This window comes from Petaurus breviceps, unplaced genomic scaffold, assembly GCF_028583685.1.
Source record: "Petaurus breviceps papuanus isolate PSGF00001 unplaced genomic scaffold, PetGlider_PUasm1.0 90881, whole genome shotgun sequence".
Classification (NCBI taxonomy): Eukaryota; Metazoa; Chordata; class Mammalia; order Diprotodontia; family Petauridae; genus Petaurus; species Petaurus breviceps.
The window spans coordinates 2,293,541-2,319,618 of record NW_027187369.1 but is presented as its reverse complement, the minus strand read 5'-3'; the positions used below and the strand labels follow the sequence as shown (position 1 = coordinate 2,319,618).

The 26,078-nt window shown below is 34.3% G+C and overlaps 1 protein-coding gene and 1 pseudogene across 2 annotated transcripts in view; one reads left to right on the top strand and one right to left on the bottom strand.

Annotated features, from left to right (window-relative positions):
* Window positions 1–26,078, bottom strand: part of STAG2 (STAG2 cohesin complex component) — a 135,771-nt gene that overhangs the window by 20,013 nt on the left and 89,680 nt on the right. For both annotated transcript variants that reach the window (XM_069074037.1, XM_069074036.1), the window contains exons 13-29: window positions 24,444–24,551; window positions 22,808–22,919; window positions 20,805–20,922; window positions 20,152–20,255; window positions 19,289–19,381; window positions 19,035–19,124; window positions 18,141–18,344; window positions 14,536–14,606; window positions 13,827–13,914; window positions 13,660–13,740; window positions 12,445–12,537; window positions 9,184–9,358; window positions 7,314–7,453; window positions 6,198–6,299; window positions 5,609–5,757; window positions 3,520–3,648; window positions 1,989–2,194 (exon numbers count right to left, since the gene is read on the bottom strand). In XM_069074037.1, coding sequence (XP_068930138.1) covers window positions 1,989–2,194; window positions 3,520–3,648; window positions 5,609–5,757; window positions 6,198–6,299; window positions 7,314–7,453; window positions 9,184–9,358; window positions 12,445–12,537; window positions 13,660–13,740; window positions 13,827–13,914; window positions 14,536–14,606; window positions 18,141–18,344; window positions 19,035–19,124; window positions 19,289–19,381; window positions 20,152–20,255; window positions 20,805–20,922; window positions 22,808–22,919; window positions 24,444–24,551 — 2,063 coding nt within the window. The remainder of the gene's footprint in view (window positions 1–1,988; window positions 2,195–3,519; window positions 3,649–5,608; window positions 5,758–6,197; window positions 6,300–7,313; window positions 7,454–9,183; window positions 9,359–12,444; window positions 12,538–13,659; window positions 13,741–13,826; window positions 13,915–14,535; window positions 14,607–18,140; window positions 18,345–19,034; window positions 19,125–19,288; window positions 19,382–20,151; window positions 20,256–20,804; window positions 20,923–22,807; window positions 22,920–24,443; window positions 24,552–26,078) is intronic.
* Window positions 25,157–26,078, top strand: part of LOC138150639 (ATP synthase membrane subunit K, mitochondrial pseudogene) — a 947-nt pseudogene continuing 25 nt past the window's right edge.

Sequence of the window (26,078 nt, the reverse complement as noted above, 5' to 3'; positions counted from 1 at the left end):
ATTGAGTAACTTGCTCAAGGTTACATGGCCAGTTATTTCTGGGTGTGGTACTAAGTACATGAGCCCGGATTTGATCCCCAGGTCATCCTGACACTGGAGCTGGTGCTCTTACTCAATGAGCCACCTGGCCACCTGTAATGGGAATGCAAATTTGGAAGATCTTCCCTGCCCCTAGGCTAAAGTGCACCAGAAGCCTGGGGAGGGAGGCTTGTTTTTCAGTAGATACTTTTTGATTGGCCAGTGGGTCAATAAGGTTGTTATATTTTCTGAGCCAGGAGAAGGCTATATAAGCCCTGATGTGTAGCTTTGTTTTGGGACTCACTTTGAGAAGTGTTCTGTGATTTGATCTGAATTCTGGGAAGCCATTGTTGGGAGTCCCCCGGCTTTGAAAAACCCAGATGTGGAAACCCAGATGTTGACTGGGTATGGATGTAATAATGGTTGGACAGTTTGGAGATCTGTCTACTTGATCTGTTTCTGTCTTGATAACTCTGCCTGTATGCTTTGAAGTTCGGGGTGCTGACCTTTTTCCCCTGAACAAGGTAAACGATATATGTCTGACTGATTAAAGTAAGCTTGTTAACCCATTTTGAGTTGCTTTCCTTTAACAAAGCAGATCCAAGAACCTGTGGTAGCAGCAAACCCTGAGGACGCCGGGGTGCTTGCTGCTACACCACCCCTAAGCAACTAGGGTTAAGTAACTTGCTTAAGGTTATACGGCCAGGTATTTCTGGGTGGGTGCTAAGTATTTGAGCTCGGATTTGATCCCCAGGTCATCCCGACACTGGAGCCGGTGCTCTTACTCACTGTGCTTACTGGCCGCCCCGACTTTTCTCTCAATATTAAATAATGCTAAATATGTAAAATATGAATGTCTATTATCTTAACCTTAAAATCTGCTATCTGCTATCAAAATAAAGGCAGATCTCAATCAATACCTTGTCTATTACTATAGAAAATGTAAACTTCAGGAATGCCATTGATCTAGACTATTGTAGGTCAACGAACTGTACAGTGCTCTAAGGAGACACTGATCAGAAATATCAAATGGAAAAATTGGCACAATCAATTGGCTTCCCCAACACAAAGCACTGTGACAGATTAAAAACCACTTTATTGAATGAACATTTTTCCAAAGTCACAGAGAAATGGGATTTGGATTGTTTAGGTCACTGTTCTCCATTATCAGAAGTTAACAGTAACCCATTTTAAAGAGAAGAGGTATACTGAGAGAAAATGAATTCTACAGACTCTCAAGCAAGTTTCTAGGAGATCAGTACCCATTTTTCACTGCTTCATTCCTTATGAAGAATCACATTATATTTCATTTTTCTTGTCATTATTTGCTAGCTGCCCAATCCTAGACAGATGTAATTAATTAGGCAAGTTCTATAAGTAGGCTTCATCTAAAAAGTAGAAGATGCCTACAGTCTAAACCTCCAAATCACAAGATTCATTCATTTTCCAGCAATAAATGTCAGTATGGTACAGTGAGGAGTAGGGGCGGGACTTGAAGATTTAGGTTAAACTCCTGGCCTGACAGGTATTGGCTGTGTCATCCTGGGGCAAGTCACTCCACCTATTTAAGCTTTAGTCCCCTCATCTGTAAAATAAATTATCTAAGAACACTTAGTTCAAATTTCATGTGCAAAATGATTAGATTAATATGCAGAATATTAACTAAAAAACTAAGAAGTCAACAAATCTACACAGATTAACATTTCATGACACATATATAGGCAGTACTATGCTATACATAGTATGAAGGGATTCATGGACTAGAAGACATGAATTTCCATTCAGATTATTGGAGAAGTCAGTTGGAACAAGCTAATTTTCGAAAAACCATTCCAAATGGATACTTTTATAAAACAGTAGATTTGTCCAATCAATACTGAAACACACCTTTAACTAAAAAAAGTAATGTTTTCACACTGAGGCTGTAAATGTCTTCATGGATAATAAGAGAAGAAGGAGGGATACTTAACCTTCAGGTAATTTTCGTTTTCCTGTTGCTGGCTTTGTTTTTTTATTCCTCACAGTTGATCCCCGACTGCTAATTCCACTGATGACGGACATGGTGTCATCATCCCCTCCAGCTAATAAAGAATTCCTGTAAGACATCAAAGGAAGCCACACATCTTCTCTTCGGAGTGACATCTGAAAAGTCATGAACTTTTCTAGATAAACATACCTTAAAGAGAAATAATAATGGTTAGAAATGGTTTTCTATTCAAATAAAATACATACATTATCACATAATCCTAGTGGCTTAGAATAAGTAGAGATGGAGGGAGCTTGCTAAGTATTTGGCACCACAGTTTACTTTTCAACTGTAAAATCTTTATTATAAAATCCTTTCCTATAGTCACATTTACCTTCATAAAGTTTTCTCTAAGACTACTCTTCTGTGTTAAAATAAACATGCACATATATATGCACACATGCACCAAACACCTAATCCTTTTCTAATTTACTATCATTTCCCCCCCCCCCCAAAAGGCAATGTTAACCATTTAGTTACTTCAATGTTTTGTTATACAAGGCATAATTATTCCTCTTAGTTGAAAAACTCAAAGACCAAGTTTAAGTGATTTGGTTCAATTTGGGGTGTATAAGATATAGTCTATTGTGTCCAGTGTTACTAAGATTTCTAAATTTACTTTAACCATTTTTCCAGTAGGATAGTACAGTACCAAAGAAAAATAGTCATCACTTCAGCTGTATGGATACTGTAAAGGATTGCCCACATCTTCTCTTTCATGTATGTAGTAGAAGGGCTCTAAAAGTCATCACTTGAGACTTTAATATGACAATACTGTGTGTTTGATTCTCAGATCAATATCATAGTCTCTTTTCCAGGTGAAAGAAAGGATAAATCATAGAAGATACCGCACTTGGGGTAGCTAGGTGGCACAGTAAATAGAGCACTGGCCCTGGAGTCAGGAGGACCTGAGTTCAAATCCGGCCTCAGACACTTAACACAAAACTAGCTATGTGACCTTAGGCAAGTCACTAAGTCACTTTACCCCAACTGCCCTACCTTCCCCCCTCCAAAAAGCAAAAAAAAAAAAAAAAAAAAAAGATATTGCACTTCATCCAGGTTGTCCACAAAGTCTCTCTAAATTAGTGCATGTAACTGACATAGCCCCTTCCCCCTCCAAACCAGGAGTGAATTTTACTTGAAATTTACTTGAAAATTTACTTGATACTATTTCAATATATCATATGAAGCTAAACTAGAAGCTCTCTGAATAACTCTCTCAACATTTTAAACAGGGACACTAAGCAAGTAAACGTTATAGTCTTATTTAAAAACATCAGCAATATTCTTAATGGATAATATTGTTCCAAAATACAGTTCCAGCAGTTATAAGCTAGGAACATTCCTATGATTACTGTTATTAGAACATATTAAACCTTAATGCAATCCTGGAATTAAGCATAAAATACAGAAATGTTGCTTTTGAATGCCCAAAATAAAATATTTTAGTTGGAGAATGGGTATTAAATACTTACACTGTTCTTTTATCTTGTCGAAGAAGTTTAGAAGAAAATTCACTCAAAATATCAAGAAATGCCAAATTTAAAGGTGGATGGCTTTCACCTTGTGGATTAGGTTCCTTAAATGCAAATTCTATCCCATCCCTAGAAAGAAAAGGACACAATGAATATCTAGAAGAGTGTCATTCATATGTGATGTTATAGAGTGGAAGAAATGCATCTGGATAATTTTTCCACTAACAAGATAGATAGAATGTATTTATGTTGGTGTCTATACATTCACATATAGAAATAAGAAGCAGATGAAAGAAAAACAGTGTCAAGTCAGAAAGAGCAATTATTTTATTTCTTGATTCATTGGCCAGGATAATTCTATCTTTGCTAAAAGCAATATAGATATGGTATAATTACGTCACTTCTGGGATGTTCTTTACTTCTCACCCAGGAAGAACCCAAATCCTAAGTAATGGACTAACCCAAAGCAACTGAACATTCTACATTAGAAGAATGTTAGGATAGTATCACACCATGACCCACAAGGTAGCCTGCAGAAGCTGTAAGTGGATTTAAGGAAGGATATGCACAAGAATCACTGAAAAAGGCAGCATATGCATGATAAGGTTGCAATCTACACTGGTCTCAAGAGTAGCCACCCTGATGAAATCACAAATTCAAAGCAAAATAAAGCAGTTAGGTCAGCTGGAGAAACGTACTCTTTTAACGATCAAACCATTAATTGAAGTTTAGGTAAAGAAGGGACAAAAAAGGCAGTAACAAAATGAACGAGAAGTTCAATAACAGTGTAACTGGACTTCCACAAGGTCTGGAGTGATACCTGGGAGTACAGCAATACTTCAAATTAAGAAAGAGGATGTACTCCAATTAGACACACCAGCAGTAACTTTATTAAGATAAAAAGAAGCACAATATAGTCTAAGAGGGTAGGAGAGGAGAAGAGGCCCAGGGTCGCTAAAGGAAAAGTAACACAAAAGGTACAGATTTGGGAATTCATGGGCAAAGATAGGAAAAGAGTTTAGATTAGGAAAGGTGCCTTGACTTGTAGCTGGAAATGAAAGGTCTGAAGGTAAGATAGGCTGCCTGACAATGAATGCAAGCTTACTGTTTTGGGAATGGGAGAGAGTACTTTTTATCAGTAATTGCAGGGGACTCTTGCCAAATAAAGAATATTACCTGACCTACTTTGTAATTTCTAAAATTCTTTTAATTGGAGAGAGAGAGATATGGGCAAAGTCTTCCATTACGTAGAGGTAAAAGTACAAGTAGGTAAACAGAGATAAAACAGAAGTATCTATACCTAGGTTAGATAAATTATTGAGAATTGCTCAATCAATATAATACAACTGATATCACATCATATACTATTTTACTAAGGCAAAAAGGGATCAGAAGAAATAAGTGGACATAATTACAATGGGATGAAAAATAAGTTACAAGAAAGGCTGCTGAGGGCACAAAAGAAACTTCCCATATTACCCAACATTGCCTATGATCAGCACTCTTTACCTTCAACTAAGAAGAAATGGAAATTGTACAGAAAGATATTTGTTGTCCTACACGAATGCATGAATATTCCTATTTCCTGGGATTATGAAGATTTGGTGTGTGGTTTATCTTATAAAGGACCTTGATTTCCACATTCACTAACTGAGGTATCACTAGATCTATTTTTTTATCCTAAGAATGGAGAATTTATGTTAGAAGACAAGTCCATATGGTCACATATAGTCCATATATCAGCCCAACAATTTTCTCAATTCTGAAAAAGACTCAAATGCTAATTTTAAAAACACCTGCAATATATAGAGCATAGAACAGTGGAAATAGCACTGGATCTGAGGCCAAGGAGCCAGGATTCTTGTCCCAGCTCTACCACTTACTAACTCCATGACACTGGGCAAGTCACTTTCCCATCTCTGAGCCTCATTTTTAAAATCCATAAAATAAGAGTTATACTTGAACTCCCTACCCTCACAGGTTTGTCATAAGGAACAAACAAGTATATGTACGCTTAAAAACCTTAAGGTATTAAATTAATGTCAGCCATTATGATTAGTTGAATTCAAGTAAAATATTGGGAAATTACTTGTGTAACATGGCGATGGCTTCTCTTGTTTTCAACTGATCAAGTCCAAAAGTTAAAGCAAAACGTCGGGCAAGTTCTTTAATACCACTGAATGTTGGTGATGATCTGTCAAAATTATACCCATTTTCTTGTATCATTTCGTTGAACAGCTGTTTGGAATCAAAGAAAACATTTGGGGTTTTTTTGGGTTGCTAATATTAATAGTTAGTATAAACACTTCTATACCTAATCTGTAATAAATATTTAATATTGTACAAATTAATAAAGAAGCACTTTAAGCTGGCGTCAGTTATGCTCTTTAGATCTTTTGAGTTAAGCCAAGGCAAAATTATTTCCTGGTGGTTTCAACACAATTATGAACCTAATGAATACGAATATAAAAAGATGAAACAAAGTCCAGCACATTAATTATATCCACAGCTATCAAATCAGAAGGGGTTATTGCTGTTCTGAATTTTTTCTTTATCTATACAAGAGGCAAATAGGCATGTGATTTATTTAGGAAAAAAGAAAGGCTTCTTGGTTTGAATATTAAACAATGAATTCTGAAAGAATCAATAATTAAATACTTAAAATTATTCATTCTTACCTGCTGTAAACTGAGAATAAGCGTCTTTGCACACTGGATTTTGTCTATCTGCCTTGTTTTACTCATTGTTTCTTTTATAATATCTCCATAATCATTGTAATACTAGAAAAGAAATTTGCATGCACTAAGTGAACTTTACATCATAAAGAAACATTTGTGATTGGTAGACAGACAGTAAAGGATAGTAGAAAGAAAGCTGGGGTGGACATCAGAAGAATTGTATTCTCATGCTGGCTTTGCCACTAATTAGTTCTGTGGTTTTGGGAAAGCCACAAATTCCCAGTCTCGAACTCCTCACTACTAAATGGGAACAAATAATGTCCTCTACCCAGAAAGGCTTGTTGTAAAGATACGCATGGAAGTACTTTATAATCCAAGGTCAGCTGATGGTCTGTGATTAATTTAAATGTTGTTTATCAATCTGAAATCTGGAAAAAGGAGTAGGAATAAAATATTCATACACCCTGTCCAGGGTGAAGAAACACTATCTGGTAAAAAAGAAAATTCTGATCAATAGAAAGGCATACTCAATTGGAGAACAGAAATAATCTACGCTTTATTACAGCCTAAAGTACCTCATAACACTATCCAATTCCCTTTGCATTGATTCCATACTTACAATGTAACCATCTAAATTGGTAATTTGGTTTCCCAGCTAGCTTGGGGTACCCTGGGTATTGAGAATTAGTATTCTGGTTGCAATGTATCTCCCACGGTAAATTAATAAATTGGCATTCTGGTTTATAAATCCCTCTTGTGAATTTGGTTAGCATAAATTATTCCCCTAGTACCTGATCACCCCTGGGTAATAAGATAAAAATGAGTTTCTGGGCCTGCAAGACAGCACACCAGCCTCCAAAATACTGACAATACTAACAATAAGCTCTACAATCTTACAAAATAAAAACCCAAATTGCTTTCAAGCAAAAAACAAATGCCAAATATCTTTTCCATGAAATGCTATCATGTATTTACTAATTATCACATGGCAAGTCAATTCTAGCACAACAATGAGGGAAGAGTCTGGGCCAGGGAAAGGATCAAGGTAGGCTTCCTGAATCAAGTGGTACATTCTCCAAATCAGAAAAATATTCTCTTACAAATGTTCATATTTACCTTCATATACTGCTTGAAAATATCCGCAGCTGTATTCATTTCCACCACAGTATATACAATTAGTTTACAAAAAGCTGCAAGTAAATTTCTCCGCTTGTGCAGTGCTTCAATTTTACTAGCTTCATCATCCTGCTGTCCATCTGAAAAAAGTCCTAAGTATTAAAACTAGGAGAATTTTTTAGCTACTTATTCAATACGGTGATTTAAGCTAACACTGAAAAACATCTGTTCGAAAAGAGGGGGATTTAAGAAAACTCTTTTGAGTACAAGATTCTTAAAAATCTGCTGGAAAAGAGACAGAGAATTTTCCCCAACAGTTAAGTTCAAATCCACTCCTCTACTCAAGTCCTCGTATGTCTCATTGTCACATGGAGGTAAGTCACGATTCTCAAGCCGTGCTGAAAGAGACTCACAGATCCTAATAAGCCAGAAAGCCTTTAAGAATGGTTCCCCCATCAGGACCAGCCTTAATTACAAAGGCTTATCTGAAGGTTGGGCCATGAGATACCAGCTCTAAATGACCAACTCCCAAAATAAAGAGGGGCTGCAGTCTGCTCTTTAACTACTTTTTTTATACATATCTTACAAACAAAATATAAGGAATATAATTTAGCTTTGTGATGATTCAAGATCACCATTATAGGCACCAATTATTGTACTATGCTGGAAAACAATGATTAGGGCTGGAGTCAAATATTTAAGATGATTTGTCCCTATGCAAAATCATCGCAAATTGCTCTTTTTGGTCCCTATCTGATTTCTGTAGAATTTTCATCTCCTCCCATGCTGATAAACTGCATTCTCAATGATGGTAGCATGCCTAAGGAGCAGTACTTGCCTCTCTCTACTTCCTCTTTCTAATTTGAGACTTTTAATCTACTATGGGATGAGAAAAAAAAAAGAGCTTGTTAAAATGGTACCTAAACTAAGGGATCAACAGCCACAAGGAGCTCCACAATGAGTCAAGTATATAGAACTTCACTGAATTATATGAGTTAGACTAGATAACCTTCAAGATCCCTTACCAATATGGTGATTTTGTGATTTGAATTTCATGACAAGATGATCTCTGAGGTCCTTTCTAACTTTGAAAATCCACAGTAAAGGATGTTACTCTAAACATCTTTGTTTAGTTCCAGATGTCCTAATGTATCTCAAATGTATTTGTATGTATGTATGTATAGTATTTCAAAAAACTGAAAACAGATACACACATATACACACCTCCCTATGACCTTCCTTTATAAGGGAAGTGATCCCTCATAATTACATGTTTTGGGGAAAATCATAAATTATATTTGTTATGTGATGAAAAAGTTCTAACCTACATTAACAATCCTATATCTTTAGATTCCAGATTACAATAATTTATAGGTACATATGTTTACAAATATACTGGTATTAAGTTTTAAGCAGAGCCTAACATAAAAAATGTGAGAAATAGGAAAATCATCATATTACCTTTACTTGAAAATGCTGTAAGAGAAAATCAAATTGTCTATGAAATCTTAGTTAAATACAGAAAAATCTGGCATAATGTCTTCCCCAGAACATTTTGTACTACCTTGGCTATTCTGTAGAATAGCTATGAAACCAATTCAGAAAATTAATTTGAAGTCTATTTATAATATCAAGAGGTATATTTTAAAAGGGATCTAGAAAAAAGGTTTTTTTTTTTTTTCAGAAATAATGATGCATTAGTACTATATTATTTTATTGGAAATTATGAAATCTTTAAGCACCTAGATAAGTAAAAGGCCTTAATGAAAACTTAGAGCATTTGAGCAATATGTATTCTGAGTTATTTTTTTTTAATGTAGTTTAAAATCTTCAATTAGTATACCTTTACCTGAACTTATATTATGATTACCTGCGCTATTGTTATCATCATCCTGGTCAATGAAGACATGATCCAGAATAAAGCTGAGCAATTCAGATTGCAATGAAGAATCAGGAGTGTAAACTAGAGGCTCTAACATGTCACGTCCTCCTGACATAATCTGATGGCTGGAGATCATCAACACATCACACAAAATAGTGAAGGCCTGAATAAAAGAATTAAAAATTTTATAAATCAACATTTCTAACAAATTTTTATTCCCCAACACAAAATTCCCAAAACAATATGAAAGTTACTTTGAAAACTTTTCTGAGATATTGGAAAAAAAAATTTATCTCTGTACGGCTGCTTTTAGGCATTTCTCAAATTTAAACAATTTAAAGAACTGACAACTACCAAATGTTAGCAAATATCAGTACACTGCAATTAAATGTGACATACAACCAACATACTTCGGTTTTGCAAAAACACGTAATATTAAAGGTGAGCAATAGCACTGGAAAAATGACTGGAAAAGTTAGTCTTTCCAATTTCAAATACTTCCCTCTCTCAATTTCAGTCAGACTGTCAATAAGCATGTATTAAGGGCTTAAAGGTGCAGGGGCTATGCTAAGTGCCGGGCATACAAAGAAAAGCAACAGACAGCACCTGTACTCAAGGAGTTCACAGTCGAAGGTGGAAGATGACATGAAAATAACTGTGTACAAGCTATAGAGATGATGAATGAAGATACAGGGAAGACACTAGCATAATATTCAGGCACAATCTTGCATAATATATTACAACTTCCACTAGATAGTAAATATCATTAACATCATTATAAATTACTGGCTAAGAAGGTTTAGGGAGGTAGCAATTAGAATCAATGGGCATGCTGAATATAGTAGAACTTTGGTGACAGCAGTAATAAGGTAAATGGGAAAGGGGAGACTGAGTTACCGACCCTACCTCCCTGGTATTTCAGTGGAGAAACAGTGAGAACAGATAAAGTTACATGATAGAGAGAGGTATCCAATGGGGAAGAATGGAGGATTTAAAGAGTAATAAAAAAAAAAATAGGATACCACCAGAGATCACTCTTTTTTTTTTTTAAAGTAATCGGGGTTAAGTAACTTGCTCAAGGTTACACAGTCAGTTATTTCTGGATGTGGTGCTGAGTATCTGAGCCCGGATTTGATCCAGGTCATCCCGACACTGGAGCCAGTGCTCTTACTCGCTGAGCCACCAGGCCGCCCCCAGAGATCACTCTTAACAGAAAATTGTATCCAGAATACAGTATGAATCAAATATAACTATCTTAAGTCACCACATCAATACATTTCCAGAAGGTCATATAAGAATCATATGGGATAATCATGGGGAATGTTTTCATTACAGGAAAACAATAAGCAAAATAATTGGTAAAGTCAACAGAAGAGAGTCATATTGTGTGTACCAAGGATACAAAGTTTGGGTCAACTAATTCTTGAACATGAATAGTCTATTCAAATAAAAAAGGATCCAAATTCACTTTGCAGTTTCAGAGACCTACTTTTCAGAAATTATAATGCTAGAAAGGAAAATCCAAGCCACTTCCATTTATTAAAAGAAAAACACATCAAAATTGCATGTTTAAAGTAGGAGAAAATTCTGATGCTGCTAAGAACAGGTTATATTACGGGGTTAAGTAACTTGCTCAAGGTTATTCTTGAGGTATTTCTAGTGTGGGTGCTAATATATTACATATTCTTGTTAGAAATATGTAGTCACTGAACCCTGACATCAAAAAAAAAATTTAAGTACAGGAATTCAAAGTATTTCATAATTTTGTGCAATCAACTTAAAATGTACTTGAATGATAAGAAATTAATAAGGAATTTATTTTGGCAATATCTGAAACTTCATCATTAAATATCAGTATGCCAGTTAAAAAAACAAGTAGTCTCTTAGTCTGTTATATAGGTTCCCCAAAATAAGCTCATGGAAAGACAGGATGACAGCATTTTGTTAACTGTTTGGATCCTACAAGAATGATGTTAAGTTGGTTAATGAGAAATAGCCAAATTATTTCCATTAGAAGGTAAGAGAGTAGTCAACAACCTAATTAACAAAAGCTCCTAGAGATTCCATCAAAAGGCCATAACACTTTCCTCCTCTCTATTCAAGGTGACTAGGGATTGAGGGAGGAGGATCATCACAAGGCTAATTATAACTAAGCAGCACAATGGATTTTATCAAACTCTGGGACAAGTTCCAGAGTCTAGATGGCTGAAGGAAAAGAGGAGATAGTAATGTTTTGTTTTTAACTTCCTAGCTGGTCTCAATGTAGAAAATCATTTTATTCTTGCAGTACTTTTGAAGGATCAACAGGATCCTCAAAGAAACAATGGGATCAAATCCTCACTTGCGTTTTTAATCGACATCATAAATCCCTTAAATATGCAATATTAAAACTTGGCAAAAGTTATCTCAATGAGGAGGCCCCCACAGCCACTGCTTGGGATTTCTCTATCCCTGACAATCCCCTCTGGCTGCTGCTTGGGAACACCCATTCCATTTTCCATATTGTCCCAAGGGTGACCATCTTCAAACTCTTCAAGGTATCCAATCTCCTCTTACTTAAAAATTTTATATACCTAAAGACCCAGATATGAGACTTGGTCTTTATAGGGTGTGGAAGAGAGAGTGATTTGGAAGGGCAATATAAGATTTTATTAAAGGGGGTAAGGAACAGGAATCTACAGCAGAGCTAAAAACTTTCTACCAGATGGAGTATCTCACCTGTTACTTCCAATCCCCATTCTAGTAGAACTCTGGTTCCTGGACCAAAAAAATCACTATAAATGTGTGTGAACTTTGGGGAACTCCAATCTAACATAGCAAACAATAAGGAGTTCCTAGAATCTCTCAACAAATCTCCTCATAAAAACACTGTGACATATAATGGTTCGGGTTGTATAAGTATAACTATACTTCAAGGACATGGTTTATATGATCATATGCTTTCAAAATTCCAAGAAAATTACTTGCCAACAAACTCTTAAAATCAGTTTCTATGCTGTGAAATGCATGTTAGCTGTATTCTCAAAGAAGATGGACTAATAAGGGCAAATATCAGAGCAAATTCACTCTAACTGCACCCTCAATTATATCATATTCAAGCCTAATGATTTGAGTAATTTGAGTTCTGCATTATAAAATAAATTTTATTTCAAAATTATAGTCCGCTTTCTAAATCCCTACCAAACAATATGTGGTAGCTTAAATAACTATCCAAACATTACCATTACTTACAAAATGAAGAAAACTAACCTGTTCTTTAACAGCAGTATTCACATTGGTCAGGTAATGCTGACAAATCTGACAGAACACCCTCATTTGTTTCTTTAAACGAAGTAGGTCCTCCTACAAAATAATTTATGACAACTGAAAATCAAGTGTCTATTTTGAATCTTGCCTTCTCAAAAACCATTCCCATAGACATTTCCACACATTACTCTATAAGAATCAAGATACAAAAGAAAAAATGCAAGTGCCATACTATCAAAATAACAAATGGTTAACTAATATTCATTTAGAAAAACAACAGCCTTCTTTTGATCAATCATTCTTCATTGTAAAAGAAGACATGAAAAAAGTTATCATACATGACAGATTTTTATCAAACAGAAATAAACCCTCAGATTCTAGTATTCTAGTATTCTAGACAGTATTCTCTAGTACTCCAGAATTCAGTAGTATGGAAAGGCTTCTATGATTGTATATGGCAACACAGCCCAGTATAAATTAGGGTTGACTATTAAAAATGAGCAGTAGTAATAATTTCCTCTATATTAATTCCTTTTTTCTTAAAGGAATGTTGATGAGCTAAATTAGAAAGATTTTCATTACGCACAAAACTGTTAACTTATGAAATAAAAGTGGACTTTATAAAAACCAAAATTGTAGGAAAACTCATTGAGGATTTTCTACCTGATTTGTTTTAAGAAGTCAAAGACTCTATAATTTACCTCTCCAATTCATTTAACTATGAAGACTAAATTTTACTCTCACTTACTGGGAAACTCGACAGTCTTCTTAAAAGTCAACCCCAGCAAAAAATGAGAGCATTAAAAAAATTACATCTAATATAATATACTCATTTTAATGATGAACAAACAGGCTCAGGGAGATGAAGTGACTTGCAACAGACATAATTCACTTTTTGGCTACTCAATTCAATGGTTTTTCTTTTATTCTTCAAGTAATACATGCTGAAATGTTCATTGCATCTATATTAAATAGCCAAGCATGATTTATAAATTTAAAATAAGAAAAATTTTGTCTGGACATAAAACAAATTTCAATGATCACATGAAAAGTATTTTAAATTGACTAGAGAGGGAAGGACTTAATTACATTTAGGCAAGTGTGTATAGCAAATAGGGCAAAAGAGGCCATTCAAATAACTCGTCCTTTTTCAAGAGATCTCTATACTATCTGTACTAACATTTAACTACTGAATAGCATAAGGTTATTAACACATACCTTGGTGGAGCTGCTTTCAGTAATTTTTGCTAGCTGCCAAAGGATTACATAGTGAGTACACTGCAATGCATGAATAACAATCTATAAAAACAAACAACAAAAAGTTAGGAATGAAAAGTCAAATGTTTCTAGGATCCAACTTATAAACACAACTTTTAAATACAAACCTGTTCAGGCATGTCTCCATTTTCAATACCAGTTTTCAATAACTTGTAATTACAACCAAACAAATCCCATCTTGAAAGATCATGGGTACTGGAAGAAATTATGAAAACTCCAAGTTATTAAAAAGTCAAATTTAATCACTTTAATTTGGAACATTACTGCTAATGGAATACTTATTGTTAGATTAATAGCAATAAGTCCCCAGCCCCCACAAAAACAAGAAACAGATCCAAATAAAAAATTCCCCTCAAAGCTATTTTTAAAGTATGATTTGCTTGTAGCATTTTGAAATCATTTCAATAGTTTTTCGATTCAAAATTTAAGTATTAGTATATTGAAGGATGCTAAACTATAAGGATAATTATAAGGTTTTTCAACCTCAAGAAATTTCTCCAAGAATAACATAGCTAAATCTACAATGTGAAAGAAATTAGAGTGTTAGGAATTATACGGGTCTTTTACTAACTCTTCAGATAAAACAAAATCTACAATATCTTTAACAGGCAATCATCTGAGAAGCAGTCATTAATAACATTTTATAACCAAGGTATCTTTCTACCTCCCTACCAAAGCTGCCTGTTTCAATCTGAGAAAGTAATAATCATTAGAAAACTCCTTAAAAGTGAACAGAAATCTGCTTCACTGAAGCTTCCAACCACTGGTTCTACACTCTGGGGCCAAGAAAAATCGATCATAAAAGGGAACACTTACTTGTGAAAAGCAGTGATCCTTTTTAATGTTGACAGGACCTGATATGCATCATCCTCATCGGGTTCTTCCCCCTATTAATAGTAGTTTTATAATGTTAGACACTACAAATCACTAGAGGAAAAGTCCTAGCTGGTCAAAACAAAAACACCACCTTTAAGACAGGGAAAGTATAAGATGGGCAACAGGAACAGAATATCTACAATTTTCATTCCTATTTCAAGGCTTGCAACCATTTTAGAGACATAGCAAACAGGACAAAACAACTGTTATATTACAGATACATTACAAATAAAGGAGGAGTGGGGAGAGAAATAAATGGATGGACATTCTCTTTTTTCCAATGTTAATGAAAAACAGAAAGGGAGAAGTAAATGGAGAAGGAAGTCAGGCTTATAAAGTAGTTGAAGTGGAACACCAAGGGAGGAGCAATAAAGAAAACACTACAGCAAAAAGTACCAAATGCATATCACAAGAAATTCTCAAGGAAAATAAGGGCTAAATTCATGTAAAAAGAGAAAATGCATTAAATAAAAATTTAAATGTTGTAATAAACTGATGTTAAGTCATTTTGTGTCTGACTCTTAGTGAATCCCCAGAGGCTTCTTGGCAGAGATACTAGAGATATTTGCCATTTCCTTCTCCAACTCATTTGACAGATGAGAAAACTAAAGCAAACAAGGTTAAAAGACTTGCCCAGGACCACACAGCTAGTATGTATCTAAGACTGGATTTGAACTCAGGAAGCTGAGTCTCCAGACCTGGCACTATCCACTGTGCCATGAGCTGCCCTGATGTAATAAACAGCTGCCAGGTATTCGAGCTTATAAAGCACTATCTTATTTGAAACTGAAAGGTAATGTGGCTTAGTGGAAAGAGTAAGAAGTGGGAGGGGGTGGAGCAGGAAGACCTGTGTCAAATATCTGTTAGCTATGTGGCAAGTCCAGGCAACTCAAATTAAAAGACAGGACAATAGTACTCCTACAGAGAAATAAGGATTAAATTTGCAAACTGTAAAGAAATGCATGTTAGCTATTATCATTCCCATGTTAAGATGAGGAAACTAAGGCTGAGAAGTTAAGAAACTCTAAATCCAGTGGCTTCTTCCACAAAAATTAAACAAAAACGTTTCAGGTGTAGTCTTTTTTTTAATGGTCAATAAACTATCAATTAGGAAAATGGTAAATAAGTTAGGGTATATAGATATGATGAAACACAATGATACTAAAGAAATGATCAAGGAAACAGCTTGAGAAAAATCTGGGAAAACTTTTTGAAAAGTTATGAACTGTTATGAAAAGTTATGAAAACTGTTATGAACTGATACAATGTTAAGTGAGTAGAACCAGGAGAAAAAGGTATATGATAAACAATAATGTAAAGACACTTTGAAAAGACTTATGAACTTTAATCAATGCAACAACCCAATGCCTAACAGAGGTAATGGACTCAGAGTACTGGTTAAGCAAAATTATTTTTGTGGACATGGCCAATGGGAGAACTGGTTTTGCTTGATTGCTCTTGCTTTAAAAGAGATTTTTTCTTTTTCCTTCTTTCTTTGGGGGGGTGGGATCCACTGAAGGAAAAAGGGATTTGTCTCTGATTCATTTAACATGTGCTTGTCATTTTAAAATCATACATTCCTGTTATATCTAATGAAGCAGAAATTACTCTAAAATTCTGATATTCTAGTTTAAAAAATCTGATTTCTCTTACAAAAAATTTGCTTTATATAAATAAAAATGGTGATTCAATTTAAGAATTCCAAACTAGTGCATCAATATATTTTAATAACTTAAAAACTATAAACACACTGTATTGTATAAGAATAGAATGCAAAAGGATAATCTATAAAACATTAAACTGAACATCACATGGGTCATTTAATTGAAAACTGGGGTTATATAATTATTATAGTAAAGACAAAGGAGGTAAAACCGAAGGACTGGTCATTTTAAGTAGAAAAATGTCTTTTTCAACTGTGCAATTTCTATAAATAAAATAGTAACAATAAACAGCAAAAATGACAATATGTTCCTGTAGTTTGAAAAGTGCTTTACATACATAATATCTGAGCCTAACAATCTCATGAAGTAGTTATTATAGGAACCAGTAATACCATTTTGTAAATGAGCAAATTCAGGCTTAGAGAGGATGGATTGAACATAAGTCTTGCTGAGTACAAGTTCTATACACCAAATCATACTGCCTCATATATGTGGATATATCCAAGATAATAAACACGTCATAGAATTGACAAGATGTAAGAGAGCTCAGAGGCCATCTAGTCCAAACTACAACTAAAAGAGTAAACAAACTATGTTTTCCTCTAAAATATGCCTGAAAAAGAATCACAGGATATAATATAATCACAGGCTGAGCTCATTTCACATATGAAGAAGCCAAGGCAAAGGGAGAGAAAAAGAACCAAGGTCAAAAAACTATTAAGTAACTATGGTGGGATTTGAACAATGCCAGGGCAGGATTTCATTCTAAGGGAATACAGTTGAAAAACATACCAAAAAGTATACTAAAACATACTAAAAACTGTAGCATTCTGTAGGAATAAAAGAAGCAGAAACAAAATAGGTACCCAATGATGGGGTAATCACTAAAAATGATGCTAGATGAATATAATGGAATATTATTGTACCATTGTACTATTCTGTCTCCTTGCCATTTGTAGAGTAACATGTTGCATCTCCCTATGATAAACAAATGCCTCTTCCAACTTACTACAGCTTCTAACCTGACACTATGGTAGCAACAGAATGGATTCCCTGAAGAAGATTTCACCTTGTATGTACATACCCTTTCTACTAGCTAACCTCTAGGCCTAGAAATCTCACCCTCCACTTCTTGACTTCCTTGGTTTCTCTCCTAAAAATCTTACTTGCAAGAAGCCTTTCCCAGGCCTCCTCAATGCTAGGCTCACTAAGTTATCCTACATGCCTTGTTTGTACATTTAGTTTGCATGTTGTCTACCCAAATACATGGTGAGTTCCTTGACAGCAGGGACTTTTTGTTGTGTCACCAACAAGCCTGAAACATGGTAGGTGCTTGGTAAAGTCTTGTTGACTTAATGAGACGAGTGCTTATCTCCAATCCTGCATTACCTCATAAGGTTGAGATGATTATATGAAATATTTGGTAAACTTTAAGCTGATATATACAAATGTAAACTATTATTCTCATCATCATCTCATCCATCTGGATCAGTGCTACAAACTAGTCTTTGATCCTCTTTTTTCCCCCACTTTGTTAGCCTTTAGCCTTAGCTTTCTTCTTCGGCTCCAGGTCATTTTAACAAACTACGTGAAGCTGTTCCACAACAAGAAGTTCATCAACAACCTGTCAACTAATACTTCTATTTTTGCCTAGATCTAGTTCCAAGTTCTGATTTACTCGCTTTCCATAGATTCAGATAAAATCATTATAAACTTTAAAAATATGAACAATATTAGGGGCCTCTATTTTGGCAGAAGAATAATAAGCAGTATGGCAAGTATCGAAAATGAAAATTTGACCACAATTCTACTGAACAAGTAATTATAATCTAAGTTCATGGAATACTGAGGAGTAGCCCCATGGGCAAAAAGGACAAATACCTCTTGCAGAAAATCTTCAAGGAGTCGATTAAACTTATCTGCCAATTCATCTATTAACTGACTTCTTGCAATATCTACTCTGTTAAATATGGTGAACTCTTCATTACAGAGCGCGTGATATGTTTTAGAACAAGCTTCCAAAACATCCGTATCTGTGTGCTTCTCTACAATATCCCGGATTTGTCGCAATAAGGCATCCAAATGCTGCAAAAAAGTGAATTTACATTTGTCAGCAAAACAAAGATACCTAAACAGTGTCTACCATAATAAGAGAAAGACACAACACTAATGAAAATCAAGAAAGCTCAGAGTGTGAGAGTTAGTAGCCATACCACACTGTCCTGGCTCTTGTAGCCAACAGCATACCTTCATACCAAGGCTGTACAAGGAAACTGAAAACCAAAATAGTTTAAAGAACAAACCCATATTTGTAACCTTCATGACCATTCTTTTATAAGCAAATAAGCTGCGATATAAAACTAAAAATATAATATAAATATAAAAAAAGTAGTCACTTTGTGAATGAAGAGACTGGAAAAGAATTTAAAGTAGAAAAAACAGCATTTAATGCATGTTTATTTTATGTCAGTTCTATAGAATTTATAAATAACAAACACTGAGTAAATATTAAAAGTGATACTACCTATTCCTAAAATAGACTATTTTATGGAGAAAATTTTTGTTGTAATAATATATCAGGAAATGAAAGTGGGGAAGATTTCCTGATTCTGTCTTCACAAATTACTACAGAATTTTATTATGAATTGTGGCACTTACATAGGCACATAAGTTATTAACTTGTATCTGAACATAAATTTGAACATAAAACTATACAATCTAATGGAACAGTCATCATTTTAAGTTTTAACACTATATATGTAGCTACCATCTTACCTTCTCTAATCGGCCAGTCGTATAGATTTCCAAATCAAAGTACTGAGGCAACTGTAACAAGTTAGTCACCTTTTCTGCATCTATAGAGTACTTTGAAATTAAAAAAATAAATCAGTGAGAAAATAATAGCACTGTTAAGTAAGCATTATCAGCAACAGTATATTTGTAAAATAGTATATTTTTAAAGTAATTACACACAAATAGTTTCCAAGTGACAGTCAGTAGTAAATACCGAGATAAGATTTTTTACTTACTTTTGCTAACAACTGAGGAAGGGCTACTGCAAACAGTTCAGTAATTCTTGTTCTATCATCTAGTTGGGTCTTTTTCTCTTTTGCTGTCAGAACCTAAATTCAGATGACACATTAAGTACACTAAGTGGCAAAATCTAAAAAATACAAACACAAATTCTAAATTATACTTATCTGCTATTAAACATCATAGTATTCAAATTTATCAACTGAAAAGGATAACTACTGTTGCTATATATTAAGCATAGTCTACATGAGGAGGCTATTTATACTAAAAATCTGGAAAATCAAGCAAAGTACAAGAAAATCATTTTTCCTTATTTATTCCACCCCAACCTCCTTCAACTCTGGCCATGAGGGTTGTATTTCTCTAAAAATTTAGGAAGCAAAACCAACACATCCTACCCAATAACATGCCCCCCCCACACACATATCTACCTTTGAAAAACAAGAATAAAACTGAAACCAGGGATTATATTTTTACTTTACTGGAGTCTTCTTCTAAAATCATGTATAGGAAATACAAATCTATATGTGAACTCTGTAATAATATATTAAAGATAATGAGAGCTAGAGTACAAAAATGCTGAGTTGTTTTTGTAACAGCCAAACTGAAATCAACAGAGGATAAACCTAAAATAAACATTAATATGACAAGGGAACTAGACCATAAGAAATCAACAGAAACATCAAACTTAACCTTAGACAAAATTAAAAAACATCTATTTAGCTTATAAATTCAAATTATTTATGCCTCAATTCAACTGAAAAAATGAAATAATGAAAATAAAAGACATGTTAGAAAGCAAATTCATAATGTTTGAAAAGAAAACTTCCATATCTCAAGATCTTCAGTAGAGTCATACCCTTTTTCCTGTCCCTCTTCCCACAGGAGGATGGCATTCGGCAGCTTGTCGAATGGTACAGAGCATTATTTCAATAAGTGCACTCTCCTGTCTGTCGGTTAATGCTGCAAATGAAAAAGATTTAATCAATTCTACCACCAGATTACTTCAAGTCTTTATTCTATAACTGGCTCTCCTATCTATAAACCAGGTTTTAGGAGACTCATTCTTTTCAGATGAAGTTTACCTTGAACAATGTTCCCAGTAGCTCCATCCTACAATACACACACACACATGCACACACATGATAGAGAGGGGGAGAGAGGGAGAGAGATGGATAGAGAGATACAGACAGACAGACAGACAGACAGACAGACAGACAGACAGACAGACAGATAGATAGATAGATAGATAGATAGATAGATAGATAGATAGATAGATAGATAGATAGATGTCCCAAAAATCTCAATGCAGTTTTAAGAAGACTATTGGGAAACCACACACCCATGTGCGCATAAACACACATCATCTGAAATTATTTAATGTAATCATTTCTTTATGTAAAATTAGAATTATGACTATTAGCATACTATATGAACTATTTGCAAACCAAGCCTGATTAAGCCAGAGATCTAATTTTAAGTCTCGAAAGACTATAGTTAAAACTTCCTTACGTTCCTCTCCACTGAGTGGTTCTTCCAACAGCAAACTATTCATACATTCCCAGTCCTTCAGCAGCTCTGTAGCACAGTCCCACATGCTATCCACAAGGTATGCTGCATGTTCATGCAACTGCAATGAAAATGAGTATGTTCTTAGTTAAAAACTTAACTGCTTCACATTATATCCTTTGAAGGGACTACTTGCTACTCCTTGCCACCAAACAAAAGGTTAGGATTTACAAAGAAGAAAGGATTAGCACAAAACAGAAAGGGAAAACTGCAGGTAATTTTATCTAGTTGGATCATGACCTGAAATCACAGCAAACTCTGAAATGGCTCCTGGTAATGACATGTGCTAAGCTTTATGGAAAAGAAATTTGGACACTTTTTAAATGGCTAAGAAACTGTTATACATATATGGAGTAAAATATTACTGTGCCATAAAAATATGATGAATACAGAGAAGCATGGAAAAATTTAAATGAAATGATGCAACATGAATTACAATATTAAAAAATTATATACACAATGATTACACCAATGTAAACAGAAAGAACCACAATCAAAGATTCATGCAGCAAAATTACAGAGAACAAGGAAGAAATATGAGAAGGGTTCTTCTCTGTCCACCCCTAACTCATTTGCATAGGTGGATGACACACATGTGTGGAAAGTAGGGTATACTCTCAGATTATGACAAATATTTTCTAAATTTTTTTCTGAATATTCCGTCTTTTAAAAATGTCTTTATTAAAAGGGATGGCTCTCAGGAAAGGGGGAGAAGAGGAATTTGAAATACAGTATGAAGTCTAGGTGAAGTAAAGCATGAGTCATCAATAAAAATCTATTTTTAAAATGGAATACTTCATAAATGACAGGTTAATAGAAAAAGAAAGTTTATCATATTATTACTTGAAATGTAACCAAAAAGTAGGATTTGTATCCACCCTTCAATTTTCCCACCTGATAAATGAGGAGACTGAAACAAGAAGGTATATAATGTCTCTTTCCAATGAGAACATTCTGACTACAGAACTGCAACTAGAAAAAAAAAGTATCATATCTCCCTATAAATTAAAAAACTATCACTTACATACTAAAATAAAACTGATTCGGTGACTTCATATGTTTACTATGAAGAGGTAAACTAAGATATTAATTTGCTCATAAATTGTGCACTGGTTTGTAAGAAATTCCACTGAGTACACTATATTTAATTAAAAAACATAATAAGGATTTGTAAAACAACTGGAAGATGATACAGCACATTAGAACTTCAAATAAAAATTGATCTTCATGCTTTTTCAAGATCAGAAAGAAGGGTCTCAGTTTGGGGCACTCCAGAGTCACCATCACTAATTCAATAATAATTTTATTTCATCTTTTTGTCTAATAAAAGCCAATGTTCAAAGACATAGAAAAGTTAAAAAAAAATTTTAAATACAGTAGATTACAGTATTGGGTTAGCCATAAATTTCCTGGATAACTTCATTAACATAAATGTGGATTAAGTTATAATCAGCAGGGACAGGATAAATAATCATATATCTGCACAGCGGTTCTTTTAAAAGTCTTTTCATGTATAATGCCTCATTTAATTTTCGTAAAACTAACAAGATAAGCAACCACTGATGACTTCAACAACCACGGACATCTAAGCCAAATCAAAGTCAACAAGATATATTTGGTATGTGGAACATGTTGATGGTCTGTGAATAGGTAATATCTGGACCTGTCACCTGTCATTCCTGCTTGCTATTGTGCTTGTCACAAAGCTAGAGGAGAAGGCTATACCCATAAGGAAGAAGGCAGACTCACTCTATTTTCATTAAAATATAGTGATCATCAATGAAAAAAATGCAGTGACACAGCATATCATTTCTACAATAAATTACAAATACATTAAATGGCTTTAATTCAAATTGAGCCTGTTCTACCAGAGGAAAAATCTATCAAAATGATCTTTTAAAAGTAGCAATGAAAATGTTGAACAGAGTGTAAAAATGTGAACTAACCTCACTTTCTAAAAAGAAAAATACCAATGTCTTGACCAGGTTTGCGTTAGGGCTCTGTCTTCCCCTTCTTTTGAGTATTCCATCTTCTTCAGGATCTCTGCGACTAAAAAGCCTATAACCAAGCAAACTATTTACTACTTGAAAAACAAAGAATTTTCCAAATTTAAAAAAGATGTTTTCTAAATTCATTACGACTAACAATTTAAGAAAAGACAAACATTCTCTTGGTCCATAATTTGGACTGCGTTATTCCCTCCATGTTTAGTAAGTAGACTATTTTTATTTCATTCTCCATCAAAATCCTTTAAAACTTTTCAACTTTATAAAATGAACCATGTTTTTGGGAGAGGAAATTTCAGGTCTTTCAATTCACCAAATAAAGGCTTTTAGCCTAAAGGTACTACACTAATCTTTTTCAAACTCACCTAAGTCACATTCCCTGACAAAAAAAAAGAAAAAAGTTAATTCAGTTTGGGGAAAAAAAAAAAGCCTACAAACTTGCACTCAGCAGTACATTTCTATGGATAATACAGTTTTGTTTCAAAAAAACAAGCAAAAATCAAATTAAAATTATGAGATGATGGTACTACAATCTAATATATTAAAAATTTTAAAAATTTTCTATGTAATTCAAGTAAAAAAACTTCATGAGGATAATATTGAAGCTCATAAAAATTTCTTTAGTTTTAAGTTCTTTCTGAAAACAACCACACTAATTTCCCACAAAATATGCTCAGTGATAGTTGAATTCCACTATATATTCACATACTTCCCACTCCTACCCCCTCAAATAAAAACAAGTGAAAAATCACACAAGTTAAAAGAAGAAGCATTTAATAAGTGCTTACTATGGGAGAGGTACTGTGCTAAGTGCTTTATAAATACCTCACGTGATCCTCCCAACAATGCTGGAAGGTAAGGTTATCTCCATTTTACAACTGAAGAAAACTGAGACAGATAAAGGATAAGTGATTTTCCCACAGTCAAAAAACTACTAAGAGGCTGGAGCCAGAATTGAACTCAAGTCTTCCTGACTCCAGAATGAGCTTTAACTGCCTACCAATTCCTAAACTTCTGCTGATATTATACTACAAGAAAATAAAAGGCTTAAACCTGATCAGGGAAATTTTGTAAAGCTTCCATTAAGTCAGTGATACAGAAAAGAAATAACTAGACAGAAATAAATCAGTTCAATATCACTATACGCTTTATTCTAAAGACCAGTCTGCTGAAATATGTTAAGAGGCAAATAAAAACAATGAACACACTCCTGGTTCAGAGGTAGAAAGCGCACTGAATTGGGAATCAGAGGCTACGGGCACTAACTACCTATGTGATGGGGAGGAGTCACTTCATTCCCTGGGCCTCCATTTCTTCACATTTAAATGAAGCCAGAGAGCTAGAAGAGCTGTAATTTTTGTTTCCACACCAAATCAATTGAGTTTATCATTTTTTAAAAAACAGCACTGAAAGTGATACAACCTTGGTTTTTTTAAGTAATATTAAATATGGAGAAAAGTAATATGACTTAAATAACATTTAAGTGAAACACTATTCTGCTTAGGATTTTTAAGTTAAGACATACAAAAATGTAAATGTTATGAAAGTTACACAGAGAAACCTAAACCTGACTTACTTTTTATAAAGAAATTCTCCTGCTGCTACTGCAACTGGCCGGTGGGCTGAATAAACCAAATGGTACACATTTTCACAGTCTTCTGCAGTAAGAACTTCTTCACTACTCCTACAAAAAAAAAGTATCAAGATTCACTCATTTTGCAGTTTTACAATTTCAAACCATAGTTCAAAGATAAAAAATTCACAGTTGGGGCTTCCTCCCAAAATTGACAATTCAAAAATAAATGAAATTAGCTTCATTCTGTGTTAGCAGGCACAAATACCTACTTGCCCTGATCATGTAGGCAAATGGCCACCAAACATCACTTGAAAGTTCAAGGAAATCAAGGAAAATCAAATTCCATTGTTAATCAAGTAATATTGGAAGAATTATAATCAACCTAACTAAATGATATGAAAGAAAAAAATTGAAAAGGAGGCAAAGAGAAGTGGATGATAGTCACTTGTGAACTCATCTGTGATTCCACAACATAGCCTTCAAGATTGAACCCTTTCTTGCACAAATCCTTCTATGCTGGTCACTTTCATGAGTCCTGAATCACAAAAAAAAGCCTTGAAGGTAAAGTGAAGAACACTGATCAAGAAAGAAACATAGCACTAACAAAGAGCTAAATTATGTGAGTTGTAATTTACTTTAGAGATCATCATACAATCAGCTAGGAATACAGAAGAGATAAGGGAAGCTAAAATGTTTTTATCTCATTATTATATTACTACTTAAGTAATAGAAACTCAAACTACAGTATTTTGAAAAAAATGTCTGGTAGCATAAATGTAAACCATAAATCTCCAAAAACAAACAAAAAAACCTGAAGTACGCATTTCTGTCACCATAAGCTATCACATATTACCAAAAAGAAATGACAGAAATCATACATGACCAGTAAATGGCTAATGATCCACTGGTACCAAACCATGTAATAAAGAAATCTACAAACAGCCACTAATATATTAGGTATACCACACTGTGGAAAAAACAGAGAGAAGAACAGAATGAGAAGACACATGGGCTGTGCTCTATAATGCTAAAGAAAATACCCACACTAACAAGATCAAAGGCTCAAATGAATATACAGTATTATCACATTCACCTTATTTTGATGACAGAAAGAGGCCTAAGACAAGTGCATTTTGCAGACATTTCTAATGGAAACCATTCTAAAAAGTTTCATACTTTTTCTGTCTTCTCAGCTGTAGATGTCCTTCCATCTTTCCCTTCTTTACTAATTACCTGCAGTCTAAAAAACTGGATAAGCAAGGTTGTTGAAACTTGACATAAGTTAAGAATCAACAAGTTGTACATGAGGTCAATGGAATATAACTGTGCTTTCAAGAAATTATGAAGAGTGGGCAGTGAAGGGCAGCGGCTGCAGCGGCTTCTGCGGTTGGGCTTTCAGTTATGGCAGGTCCAGAATATGACAGTCAGTATCAATTCACTGATTTTAAGAAATACTTCAATTCATACACCCTTCATGGCAGAAAGAATTATGTACTGGCCACTTATGGAGGAATCACTTTGCTCATACTGTACTTCAAGACAAGGTCTAAAAAACTCCAGCTGTGAAAGCAACATAAATGGAAAAAGGGTGTGTGTGTGTGTGTGTGTGTGTGTGTGTGTGTGTGTGTGTGTGTG